Source organism: Erpetoichthys calabaricus, chromosome 9 (genome assembly GCF_900747795.2).
Source record: "Erpetoichthys calabaricus chromosome 9, fErpCal1.3, whole genome shotgun sequence".
NCBI classification, from domain to species: Eukaryota; Metazoa; Chordata; class Cladistia; order Polypteriformes; family Polypteridae; genus Erpetoichthys; species Erpetoichthys calabaricus.
The window spans coordinates 179,823,432-179,835,905 of NC_041402.2; the positions used below are offsets into that span (position 1 = coordinate 179,823,432).

General features: G+C 40.8%; 1 protein-coding gene across 1 annotated transcript; it reads right to left on the bottom strand.

The window, feature by feature from the left end:
- Window positions 1-5: 5 nt before the first annotated feature.
- ddx6 (DEAD (Asp-Glu-Ala-Asp) box helicase 6) lies at window positions 6-11,562 on the bottom strand. The gene is made up of 14 exons (XM_028808472.2): window positions 11,311-11,562; window positions 3,522-4,073; window positions 2,467-2,530; window positions 2,243-2,347; window positions 2,039-2,168; window positions 1,817-1,963; window positions 1,643-1,737; window positions 1,433-1,555; window positions 1,224-1,352; window positions 1,028-1,144; window positions 887-950; window positions 704-805; window positions 431-607; window positions 6-343 (listed from the first exon to the last, which is right to left on the bottom strand). Exons 2-13 carry the CDS (start codon window positions 3,731-3,733, stop codon window positions 432-434), a joined length of 1,464 nt encoding a protein of 487 aa, XP_028664305.1. The 5' UTR covers window positions 3,734-4,073; window positions 11,311-11,562; the 3' UTR covers window positions 6-343; window position 431.
- Window positions 11,563-12,474: the final 912 nt, after the last annotated feature.

Genomic DNA, 12,474 nt, shown 5'->3' on the forward strand with positions numbered 1-12,474 from the left:
AGAAGGAGTTGAGTGTTGCAGGTCGGGTCCCTGCAGGAAGGGTGCAGCTCAGCCACCCTGCTGCTGGTTTTAGTGCAACTCAAACAGGAGCTGGAGGGGCAGGGACCACATAAGCAGAATGTCTTCTCTTCTGGCATTTTTTGGTGGTGCAAAAATTAAAATCTTGTGTGCTTGATCACCCAGTTTCCTTCCCTTAAAGGAAAAAAAAAAAAAAATTGTCCCAGCACAGCACGTCCAAGAAATCAGCCAGCTCCTAACAAGAGGGAAGGAAAGGTTTACAGGGTAAATGGGAGGATAACCAAAACAAAAAAAAAAAAAAATGCAGATCCAGAGACAGAAGCACCTGAAAAAAAGAAACAAATAGGGTTTGATGAGCGAGTGGCAAGGGGTAGAAATAGTTAACCCAAAACACAATTGGAATCAACCTCACCTCATGGTTTCTCTTCGCTGCCTGTCTCACTGTGATACTCTGCCACATACAGACTCTTATCAATACTGCCAGGGATTGGTTTAATTTCTGTGCCCAGTTGCTCCTCTATTCCTTTCAGGTTGAAGCGATCATCATAGGTGATGAGATTGATGGCCAACCCCAGGTGTCCAAAACGACCTGTGTAATAACAGTAGGACATGTGGCTTAGACTTGGAAAAGCTACTTTTCCTTCATGCCAATCAGACCCCACAACCTCAGCCTAAAACTCCATACCTGATCTGCCAATGCGATGCAGGTACGTCTCTGCCAGTTTTGGAAAGTCAAAATTGATGACCACATTCACAGCTTGAATGTCAATACCACGGGTAAACAAGTCTGCAACAGAATGACAGATCAGGTGTCAACTCCAGCAGGGATGCCATCAGCAAGCCACAACACAGGACTAACTAGACTCACCTGTGCAGACAAGATTGCGACAGAGGCCATTCCTGAAGTCATGGAACACTCGGTTTCGGTGCTCCTGAAAAAAGGCAAGCTCAAAAAGATTAGTGGAAAGCCAAGCAGATAGCAGGTCACACAACAGGGAGCAGCACTCACCTGCCTCATCTTGGCGTGGATATAGAAACAGGAATAGCCCAGCTGAGAGATCTTCTTGGCAAGCAGCTCGACCCGTTGGGAGGAGTTACAGAAGATTATGGATTGGTTAATCTGAAGCTGGGGGTATGGAGATAGGAATGGTAAGGTCCTGCACTATTCCTACATCTTTAGCAAACACTTTTCCACAGATACTTACTCGGGAGAAGAGCGTATTGAGACAATGAACCTTCTGTCTCTCTGTAACATAAGCGTAGTACTGTGTCACCCCCTTCAGCGTAAGCTCCTCCATTAGGTTAATCTCATAGGGCTTCTGCAGGTGGGCATTCTAGGGGCAAAAGGGGTTGATGAAAGCAAGCTCACAAGCTGACAGCAACTACACATCTAGGCAACAATAGAAACAATTACCATGAACTTCTGCACACTGAGTGGAAAAGTGGCAGAGTACAGAAGGATCTGTCTGTTTTTTGGAAGAGTACCAATGATCTCCTCCATCATCTGAACAAAGTCCTGGGACAGGAGCTTGTCTGCCTGCATGAGAGTGGGGGAGTGGGACAAACACCTTAAAATTGCATCTCAGGGCAGCTACACCATCTCCATCAACGACGGGGTGCTCACCTCATCCAGGACGATCATCTGCACTTGGCCGACTTTGGCAACTCCTTTCTTAATAAGATCTAGGATTCTTCCTGGAGTGGCAATCACAACGTGCACTGAAAAATTAAAGGTAAATATCGTGAGTACTCTGGGAAGGCAAAGCAAACCTATCTAAGGCAACCCAATATCACTTACCAGTTTCATCCAGCCTCATAATGTCATCACGCAGGTTGGTTCCTCCAGTGGTTGCCATCACTTTGACTCCACCCATGTGCTTGCTGACCTGGATACATATTTGGCTGACCTGCAGCGCCAGCTCCCGTGTGGGGACAATGCACACAGCTGTGAAGTATAACTAAAGACATGAACTCTTGAATGCCTTTAAGGGAAACCTCAAACCTTTAAACTGTCGCTTACCTTGTATGCAGTCCTTCTTTAGGTCTATGCGTTCAAGTAAGGGAATGAGGTAGGCTCCACTTTTGCCAGTTCCATTCTTTGCTCTTGCCAGAATATCTCTCCCAGAAAGTGCAATGGGAATGCTCTCCTCCTGCAGGTCAGCAGAGTGTTTGACAAATCTACCTTTCCAACAAACGATGCAAAAAAGAGAGGTTGTGTGCTTACTTGTATAGGGGATGGTTTCTCCCAGCCCATTTCAAAGATGCCCATCAGAAGTTCTCGCTTTAGACAATAATCCTCAAACTCATTGCCTTTTGTAGCAGTAACGTCCTAAAAGCAGAGAGACCATTAAAGCAGGTACACCACTTAACAGAAGTAGTTTACCTACCACTGAACCCACAAATTAGACCTTTTGATTTCATTTTTAGGGATCAGGCAAGGCCACTTACTGATGTTTTCATTCTCATATCCTTGGGGGGCAGCTTTAGGTTTTTCTTCCAGTCATCACCTGGCCTGGAAAGAAGATGGAAGCATGAATAAGATGCAGATAAAAGTTAAAACACTAACTTCTTAACTTGTGTTACCATGCACTCTAGAGTGCACTGTGGCAAACAAGAATACTGGTATGAGACTCATTACACAGGTAACTACTGCAGATTGCCAAGAAGGGCTGGGCAACCAGCTGATCTAGATCACCAAAACTGCAACTTTGACTGTGGAACTACGTCAGGCGTTTAACAGTTACATAATCTGGTGACCCCCATCTCAATTAAATGACACTATATATTGTCAACCTTGATCTGTTTTACAGTGAATTGGACACAGTTTGTGCTCATGTGTATTAATGGTTGAGCAGCTTACTGTTAGTCTGTAGATTTGTTCAATTATTTTCAGCTTTTACTCTACAAATCACTACACAGATATTAGCTGTAGTGAGAAGTCAAGCAAAATGACACCTTTATTGGCTAACTAAAAAGATTACAATATGCAAGCTTTCGAGGCAACTCGGGCCCCTTCTTCAGACAAGATGTAATAATGATGCTTGAAGAAGGGGCCTGAGTTGCCTCGAAAGCTTGCATATTGTAATCTTTTTAGTTAGCCAATAAAAGGTGTCATTTTGCTCGACTTCTCACTACATTCATAACGACTAACAGTACAACACCCTAGTACTACAGATAATAGCTGAAAGGACAAGTATTTTGGATCTAGAAAGTTGTGGATGCCCATACCTTCCAATTAAGTGTGGATATAAACTATTAGAGGGGAACTTCATTTAACAGCATGATTGCATGTTAAGTCTTTGCGTGCGAGGTTGTGGGCAAGCATCCAGACTCGGTACAAGGTCAGAGACCAGGGAAAAACCAATGTCACTTTTCACTGGCAAAATGTGAAGGCAGGGATAGACAGGTTCAAGGACTTGAAAAGATGGCTTCTGCCTTAATGTTATTTACCCAACAGTAAATCCCAAAACATCACCCCACTCTCTTTGATGCTACATACTCACTTGATACTGGAGTTGGCTGGCACGTTGGACTGGGGGTTGCCATTATTAATGGTGCCGGAATTCTTTATCTGATTGGCCTGCTGGGTAAGAGTTACACACCCTCCACCCCCTCCCCCTCCTGGGGCTCCTGCTGGCTTCATTGGGCCACGAAGCTGCCCATTCTGATTGGACAAACCCAGAATAACAGGGTTCTCTGCCCTTGTACTACTCATGCTTGTGGAGACTTTAGATAAGTTTCTTTTAACAAGCTGTATAGATCTATAAATATACACTCAAAGTGTCTCTTCAAATGTCCGAAGAGAAATCTGCAATAGTTTTTCACTCTTCAAAATGGAAATTGTTGCCCAAAATTTTAAATTTCTTGGCAGAAAAAGGTCTTCTGAATAATAACTTAAGGTATTGCTCAACACGTGAGTCCCAATATTGCACCATATGTTATCCTCTCTAAACAGTTTGAGAGTTCCAAGGAGAAATCAGGACAGCATGAGGAATTTCTCCAAATTATAAATCCATTGTTGATCCTCAAAACAATATTTGAGTATTTCCATTCACCTATAAAAGAAAGAAAAAAGGCTTATACCACAGTGACAATATCTGGATGTCAAACATTCATAGGGTCTGTGACTGAAAATGAACATCTATCCCCAGAAATTGGCTAGAACTGCAGCTACTGCTGTGGACTTTTAAAATTTAATTTTTTGTTAACAACTGTCACAATTTTGGCATATAATGACCACACACTGCTTGTTTTAGAAGCCATTTAACGCTTTTCAGGGTGGTTGTCTACTTTTATCAAAAGATGGGGTTCATTGTGGTAATCAACTGTAAACTGTGGCAAAACCTCCTGTTTTAGTTTAACTCCTTTCGCACGCGTGAATAGAAAGGAGCAAACTCTACTAGAAGGAAAGTTAGCTTCAATGGTTTGACAAAACTTCAAAAATGGCATCAACATCTGGCAAAAGATCAAAGCAAATGTGTGAAGAAAATACTCCTTGGATGACTTTTCACATATCGGTGAATTGGATTCTGAATTGTCAAGACTCCCATTTTGATAGAAGGGACTGAAAATTAATGCGAGATACCAACATCAGCTGATCAGTCCCAAGATGATCGAGGTGCTGAACAGGTTTGAGTACCTGACACACCTATGGCTATGTTTGCCTCAGAGGACCGCCACTTACAATGACAAGTAGTATACACTATACTGTGATACACAGACTGCCGCTGCTGCCCCCGCCAAGTGAAGACAGCCTAAAAACCAGCGTGCCACACATTCCTGGGAACCTGCAGCAAAAGCAAGCAGCAGCAAACATTTTATGTTGATTTCTGTGTGACACAATGGCTTTGAGGACTGAATATATATATATATATATATATATATATATATATATATATTTTTTTTTTACCAAATAAGTTTTCTGAAAAGCACACAAACAGCTAATCTAAATCTGGAAAGGTGTACATCACCAAACTGTTGAAAAGCGGTCTAGAATGAAGGGCACAAAAGGAGGCAGCAGAGGGATCTGAACCAAAAAAACTTAATATTGACATCTATAGCAATAGATAGATACTTTATTAATCCCAAGGGGAAAGTCATAATTTGACAATATTAGTATCAAAAACAAAATGCTGTATAACTGTGTGCAACAGTTGGCTGGTTTGCAAACAACCAATTGGGCATGGACCTAAATAGAATTAAGCTTGTTGAATGGAAATTGTTCCCATTGTGGTGCCAAAAGTATTTAACCTGTACACCATAAGGCAGCTCAATTATTTAAAGATTTCATAGATGCCATCATGCTGCAGCACTCACTTTTGTTTACTCATGCCAATTTACTGCTTAAGTGTACAATCACGGTGACAAATGTCAAATGAAAGGAGCAAATAAAAGGTTAAAACTCACTTCTCCGGTTTGGGTAAAGGGGTCGGCCATTACAAAATAAAAACATTCTTGTATAATGGGGTAAAATGCCAGACTGGCAACTACACAACCAAGACTATTGACTTGGCTAAAACTGAGGATTCTCCAGATACCAAGCTGTACTACTTACAAACAGTCCTTTTTTCCCCAAGCAGTGAAATAACGGGCAATGGAAAACAGTGCTGTAAAATCAAATACAAATATATTGAGAGTGAAACAAATAAATATACAAGGACGAATACTCTATACATAACACACACACAAATCCCCTATCCCAAACACACCGACCGGTGAAAGAATGAACGAACATTATAAATATACACACACACATATATATATATGCCCTCCCTTGCCCCTAAACAATAAATGAACACACACAACACAAACCCCAAACTCATCAAAAACAAATGGCAGTTCAAATGTATGTGATCTATGAATCCAAAGTTATTAAAGTCCTGGAATAAGTGAATACTGGCTGAAATATGTTCCTTCCCAAAAACACAAAAATTATCTCACAGTGTAAGTCCTCGGCAATTGCTGATTGAAATCCAAACCCCAGGGTTTCTCCTCAGTAGCTGTTATGATGACGTTCCGGATAATGAAAAAGCAAGCAGTGAAATCACACAATGAACGCAAGTGATAATTTGGAAAATGAATACGTAAAGTGGCTCCTTTCTCCTTCTCTCTCCTCCTCTCCCTGTTCTTCACTCCTTGTTTAAATAACAAATATCCCGGATGTAATGGTTGTGGAAACAGGAAATTCCACTCTTGGGGTCACGACCTCCCCGCATCGTCCTCCCCCATTTGTTTTCTGGGGACAACATTTTACTTACACAAACACACGATAGTAAAACGGGACGATGTGAACAAAACGAGACTAAGCACAAACAAAAAATACCTACTATTATGTAGCCACGCTATAACTTTAGTCAACAAGTATATACTTGAGCTAATAACTGACTCAATAGATTAATCAAAAATGAGGTTTGCTTTCAAGGATCCCTCTTCCTCCCTTTAAAATGTTTGGGTGGGTTGTTCTCTCACAGCTTTCAATGTGAAAGGGACTAAAATGGTCTTGAAATACCAATATTGAATTGAATATGAACATAGCAGTTTCAAGTTGAACAGGTTACAAACCAAACCGTGTACTTAAACTGACGTGCAGTAATTGAAAAAGTCATTCCATTTAAAATTTCACCTTGCTTTTGCAATTTTGCTTTAAAGCACAAAACACAAATTAAAGCTTAGAGAGACCCCTTCAGTGTATGATTTTTCTAGTAGGCATACATAATGTAATCTTTATACATGTCATTGTTTAACACTGGCAAACTTTTTCAGCAGAATGGCCTGCTCTCAATTAACTGGTTTGTCCGAAAAGACCTCAACTTGAGTTTTGAAGGTTTGAAGAACTACAATCTACCAAACTACTGGGTAACTATTTTTTGTGCCCCCAACATAGGGAATCAACACATGGTGTTTGTTCCAAATTTATCAGTTCAAAATTAAAACGTGAATGAGTGTAGCGGATCCAGGCTATTAAATTCTTCAACAAGAACAGTGAGATAGAGATGTAAATCTATTTTGAACCATACCATCATGGCTCTTTTTAACACTAATTCAGTTAAACTAAAAAGGCTAACCTCCTTCAAACTTTGCATACAACTAAATACTACACAACCCTGAAATCAGACTAGTTGTATATCTTTGTACTATTGTTTCAATGTCCTTTTGTAATATGGAGATCAAAAGTGCACAGAGCACTCAAGATGGGGCCCCACAAGTGCTTAATCAAAACTTCTTTATTTGTACTTCACACTTATGAAAACGAAGATGATGTTGGGTTTTACCTAACTGCTTCGGTACACTATATGTAATCATGATAGTTTTACACGTTTATCATGTCAGAATGCATAAATGCTCAAATACAAAAAACTCTTTCCCCTGTTACAAAGCAGTCACATTTTCTTTGGATGAAAACATTTACTCCACTATACTCTGACTCCTAATATATTTGCTTCTGGGTTTTACACGACTTCATACATAAACAGCTTATATACTTCACAACATGACTCAAGAGTAGATGAGCAATACGAACAAATTTAAAAATGGAGATGTCTTATTGGCCATCCTAATATTACCTTAAGCTTGAATGGGGAAATACTCAAAATCTAAAAAAGATGGACAATACCAGTGTCCTCTATCCCTTGTATTCAAGGACTAAAACTATTAAAAATAAATAAATAAATAAAATAAAATACTGATGAACATATTATACACAGTTTAATCTGAGAAATTACCTTTATCCCCACAATTCTGAGCAATTCACCCATAACAATAAAAGGATGTATTAGACAATTCATAGCACATCACTCAAGGGGCCAGTGGGTATATTAAGGATATTACAAAATGTGATGGAAAACTTGCATTTTGGGTGGAGTATTCTTTTAAAGCCATATTTTTTTTTTTATATGTCACTTACCCCATGTACTTTGTAGTGGTGACAGAGAAATGCTTAATGTCGTGCTTTTGGGGAGAAAGTACATGAAAAACATTTTGATTGAATGGGACCCACTAATGACCGATACTGGACAACAACAAATGTAAAAAAGGTCCGTTGGGGACTCGTAACTTGCCAATTCACATGTTTGTTATCCATTTGTAAACTCAAAACAAGCAAAGTGCATCCAAGAGCTGCTAAAATTAAAAATTCTGGAAAAATCTGCATACAAGATGTACAGGAAAGCAGCTTTTCCATAATAGAGTTCTTTTGAAATGAGACCGGCTTCTCCCTTTAATCACTGGTCAAGAACGCGGTCTTCACTAACTTAACCGGAAGCTTTAATAGTTTAGCTAAACATGCATGCACTTGGCACGTTTAAGCATGCAAATAGATAACTGACATGACAAGTTACAGGAGAAGAATTATTTTGTCTCCATGAACATTTTTTTTTTTTTTTTATTGTTTGCCATTATGCAGTGATGGTCACTATTGGTTCCCATTCAAGCAAAATATTGGCCATGTAATTTCTTCTCAAAAATGAGAAATTTTCTTGATCACAAAAAAAAAACAAAAAACACACTACATGGAGTAACAAAAAAAATAAATTGGTTGGATTAATCCTTTAGAACAGTTTAAATGACTACAACCTGACTTATAAGTAGATGAGGAACACATACAAGTTTAAATGTCTTAAAGGTCATCCTTACGTTATCTTAATCTTGGATTAGACCTTGAAATGCTAAAAATCTAAAACAGATGAAGACAATGCCAATATCTACTTGCATGCAAGGAACAGAACTATTTGAATGTATTAAGAAAATCAGGTACTCATGTGTTACAACCCCGCCACTCAACCCAGACAGTATTTCTCCATTAACTCATGCATAGAACCTTTCCAGGTTATACTCAACATTAGAAACTTTGCAACATAAGTTATGTTTCAAAAGTAATTGATCAAATCTTACGCATACTTGTTTTTGTTTTGCAAATAAAAATGTAAAAAACTAAGTTTTTCACTTGCCTGTGCTCGGGTTACAACATACGAGTACCCAAAATCCTGATGAATACACTACCTACAGTCTTTACAACTGAAGAGTTAGTGAAGTACTTTCATCCCCAGCACACTGAAAAATGTTTCTTTCTAGACAACAACAAAAAAAAAAAAAAAAACTGCATTAGTAAGACCACTGCACATTTATCAAGAGGCCACTGGGTATATTCAACACTTGAAAAATGCGGTGGAAAAAAAATAAGGCTTTATGAAATGTTTGAATTTGCAAGGGTGAATCAAACAAAAATCTCGGTATTTGGGTACTAAACGGACGGCAGTTCCTACCCTTTCTAGTGTTGGGCTCTGTGGGGGAGGAGCCCCAGTTGCTTAATTTTTGGAGTTTAAATTATTAGACTGACCTACCGAAACCACAAATACTAACCCTTAAAAAGTTAGTGGTTGTGGAGTATAGTTGCCTATAGGTGCCTAATGTTAAAAATGAAAATCCAATTTGCATCATAATAGAAAAGGGTATTAGCCATCCGTTTAGTACACAAGTACCAAAACTTCTAAAACACCGCACTGATACTAGGAGTGTCCATCAGGTGGAAGCTCACTGGACACGAGCTAAGTGATGTCATAGCTGCAGTATAAAGATGGCAGTCCTACTAGAAACACACCAAAAGGCAGCACTGTTCTGTTATCACCTTTCTGAGAGGTGAAGGGGTGAACACTATCAAAATTCAATGGCAAATAATGTGGAATTCAAAGAAGATGCATCTTGCTGCAACATGACAACGGGCTCGCCTTAACAGTTGTGACCACCGAGGCCCCACACTTTGAGTGGTTCAAAAATCTATGAAGTATGGCGGATGTAGAAGACAGTCTTTCATCCCATTGCCTGTTTGAGTAAGTCAGATGAAGCGGTGCAGCAGTTGGTGACTGAGTGAAGGTGCAAATAACCAAAAGCCTTTTTCTAGACAAGTCCATTTACTTGGTAAGAACTGGAGCATTTTTATGAAATACCATGGAAATTGCACAGAAAAGTGATACAACTGTTATACCATTGCTGCAAACTATAAATAAAAAATTAACAGTTTCATTTATCTCATTTGTATTTCTTGACAACCTGTAAAGCTTTTCAGTTTTGTTAGGAATTCTAACACGGTTCTCAAGAAAATGTGTGTGATGATGCAACTTGATCACCATTCTTCAAGCAGACATGGTGGAGGGGAATTAAGCAAACTTTTCAAAAAAATCTTTGCTTTTTACATGTAATGATTGTAGGAAGACAACGTAGCTTTTTCCTCAGTGCATTTGAGAAGATTCCAGGCATCTTTTCAAAACATAATGACACCCGTGGAGGTCTCAACAAGCACCTGACCCTTCATAAGGCATTTCAATATCACTGGAATAAAAATCAGCTGTGTTGTGTTCCTGCAAGTGTTTAAACACAGAGCTTCATCACAGATAGCCAAAGTACATCACACACTACTGGGTATCCTTTAACATGCTAGTTTGCGCCTCTCCTAGCAGTGGTGGAACTCGTAAAATTTTCTTAATGTCACTGATAGGCAGAGAGAAATCAAAATTGTTCAGGAAGGGGTGCACTAGGGGCCTAAAACCCCGCTACCGTTTGTCAGTGCGACCCTCATCACTTGCCAAAGGAGAGGGCAGGTTACGGGGGTGGGGCACCCTGCAGCCGACCCTTCAAGCCCCGTCACTCTCACGATCAGCTTGCTTCCTTGTGGCGTCATTCATAAGGTTCAACTACTTGTTACATTCCGTCTCATCCCGTTTGGGAAGTCTCAATAATTAAGCCCTCACCATCCCAAGCGCTTACACAAACGTTAGAAGAAGCGCTGCTGAGAGGCTTAACGGCTCTGACGATTACGCACTGCCGGCTCGGCCTCGCGCACACTGCAGGGCCGCACTCGCGTCTTAGCTACGTACAGCCGTACAACCCTCGGGCAAAACACAAATAAGCGTTACAAGGCCCCTAAGACCCTGCTTTAATCGGGTAACAAGTATCATTTAACAACGGCTGCCTCTAGAAAACGTAATCCTCTAACGCGACTCACAGTGTGCAGGCCCACAATCTAACACTTCTATGCCGGCCACCAACACTACTCGCGAGTCGAGAAGAAAGGAAGGCCAAGCAACGCAGCCGTGGCCAAGACTTGGGAATTAAAAAAACATTTTTCACTCCATGTAAACTGACAAAAGCAAAAACCGCGAATTAAGTTAAAGAAGTGGAATTGTGGGGTATCGGGGACCTCGGCAAGCGCGCACAGTGACGTTCTCTGGACGCCGAAACGCATATATTATTGCGGTGTTAAGTCCCCACCATCGCTCCGACACAGATAGCACTACCTACCGCGGCCAGCGGGTAAAGCCAGGGCGCGTCGGGCTTCTGAATGTCCGCTGTAGCGTTTACTTCACTCGGAATGTCACGATTTTGTTTACGCTTTCTTTTTTTCTCTTAAGTCTCGGTTCGAATCTGGGACTCCAAGATGGCCTCCTTCCTCCTTTAAGCCCTCCCTCCGCTCACTCGGTCCCGCCCCTCACTCAGTACGCGCCCCGCCCACCAGCGGCAGCCTGCCATTTCTTCGCCGTTTTCGAGGTCACGGCTGTAGGCTTTTGTCATCTGTTTCTGTATAGAGTGCGCGATTCCGTGATGTGTTACTCAAATAAACTAACAACGCGTCCGCCCACCCCTCTCGACGGCGCGATTAGTGCCGCGCACGTGAAAGCTGTTCTGGATGTGCGCAGACTCGAAGACTGATTGGATAGCTGAGCGGTCATATTGCACAAGCTGCGCAATACAGGCAACATCTCAGGCAGGTGGGAAGTCAAAAGGTCATCCTCTAGCAGAATACACACATTTATGTTGCCTATGAATTTACTGAACCCACCTTATCCAATTTTAGGACTGGGGGAGCTGGAGCCTCTCCTGATGGCATAGAACTCAAGATTGGCACCAACCCTTTACATTTACAGACACCAATTACCATAGCACTCACTCTTTGCTCTTTGGGGGGATGGCTCCATAGACATAAGAAAAATTAGCAAAATTTACACAATGACCATGCTTGGATTCAACACTTATCCTGCTGGAGCTGTGACTCAGCAGTGTTACCTACTGCAAAGCCATGTTGCAGCCATTCTGAATAGAGTGGTGACTGAAGCAATGCTGGAATGGTTTGTAGTGAAGCTAATCAGATTTCCAGTGAAGACAACAGTTCACTTGAATAACAATCAGAACAGCAACATTTATTTATATAGTGCCTTGAATATACAAAGAAAAATTCAATGCAGTTGACAAAGGGTAGCAAGTGGAAACAAAGAAAAACAATTATCAAAATAAAGTAATCATACTTTATAAAAAAAAGTGACCATAAGGGTCAGTGGGAAGAGGAAAAAAAAAAACTCCAGTGGAGAGAAAACATCCCACCATGGCTCTGCAGGGCAGAATAAGAGAGTACAAGAGAGTGTCAGAGAGTGCAGGCATTAGGGACAGGACGACAGTGTTCTTCTTCCT

Coding starts and splice junctions, on each gene's coding strand:
- ddx6 (XM_028808472.2), bottom strand. CDS start 3,733: ATGAGTAGTACAAGGGCAGAGAACCCTGTTATTCTGGGTTTGTCCAAT. Junction 2,348..2,466: donor ATATGAGAATGAAAACATCA/GTAAGTGGCCTT, acceptor CTCTGCTTTTAG/GACGTTACTGCTACAAAAGG. Junction 951..1,027: donor TCCACGCCAAGATGAGGCAG/GTGAGTGCTGCT, acceptor GCCTTTTTTCAG/GAGCACCGAAACCGAGTGTT.